At 52.4% G+C, this 685-nt stretch overlaps 1 protein-coding gene across 1 annotated transcript in view; it reads right to left on the minus strand.

Annotated features, from left to right (window-relative positions):
- Positions 1 to 6: 6 nt before the first annotated feature.
- Positions 7 to 685, minus strand: part of LOC119593299 (cuticle protein AM1199-like) — a 1,605-nt gene continuing 926 nt past the window's right edge. The window contains exons 2-3 of the mRNA XM_037942228.1: positions 431 to 657; positions 7 to 233 (exon numbers count right to left, since the gene is read on the minus strand). Coding sequence (XP_037798156.1) covers positions 68 to 233; positions 431 to 657 — 393 coding nt within the window. The 3' untranslated portion in view covers positions 7 to 67. The remainder of the gene's footprint in view (positions 234 to 430; positions 658 to 685) is intronic.

Here is a 685-nt window from a genome sequence, read left to right on the forward strand (position 1 = left end):
GTCTCGGGGTATGTTAAGTTCTAATTCTTGATATTTTAAGAGTAAGGTCCTCTAAGGGTCATGTACTTTAGAAGGTGATACCGCGGGCGCGCTGTTCCTCGGCAAATCGGATCTGCTCGATGGCGTGGGCGGGGAGGGGGTGGGGGGTAGGGATGAGGGGGGACTCAGCGCGGAATCCGAACTCGTCGGCGACGTATCTCACTTCGGCGATGGTTCCGTCGGGGAGGGTGAATCTGTCGGGTTCAAAAGGGTTTTCACTAATGGTAAAAGGAGGGTCTGTCAGACTGACGCATTCGCCGCAGTTTCTTTGAATAAAGGTTATTATGTATCACACGAATCACAAAATTAGCTGGATTAGATAGATTCTGAAGGTTTGTGTAATAATATGCCATAAACAACAAAAATAAAACCTTTTTAACTTAGAACTCACCTGTAGCTGCCTTGCATGTTGCTCTGACCCTCGGAGCCTGGGGTTCCTGAGGCAGAGACGCTGATTCCGTTTTCGGTCTCGAAGTTGTAGTTGAAGTTGCCGTCGCCGGAATCCTGGCGGTCGTCCCTCAAGATGGCCACCTGACGCTCGTCCTGGAAGGTCTGGCGGGGCTGATTCCTGAACTGCGGGGAGGCCGCGGCCACGGCGGCGAGGCAGACGAGCACGGCCTGATAACGGGATGGAACGAATGGTTAT

This window comes from Penaeus monodon, chromosome 32 (genome assembly GCF_015228065.2).
Source record: "Penaeus monodon isolate SGIC_2016 chromosome 32, NSTDA_Pmon_1, whole genome shotgun sequence".
NCBI lineage: Eukaryota > Metazoa > Arthropoda > Malacostraca > Decapoda > Penaeidae > Penaeus > Penaeus monodon.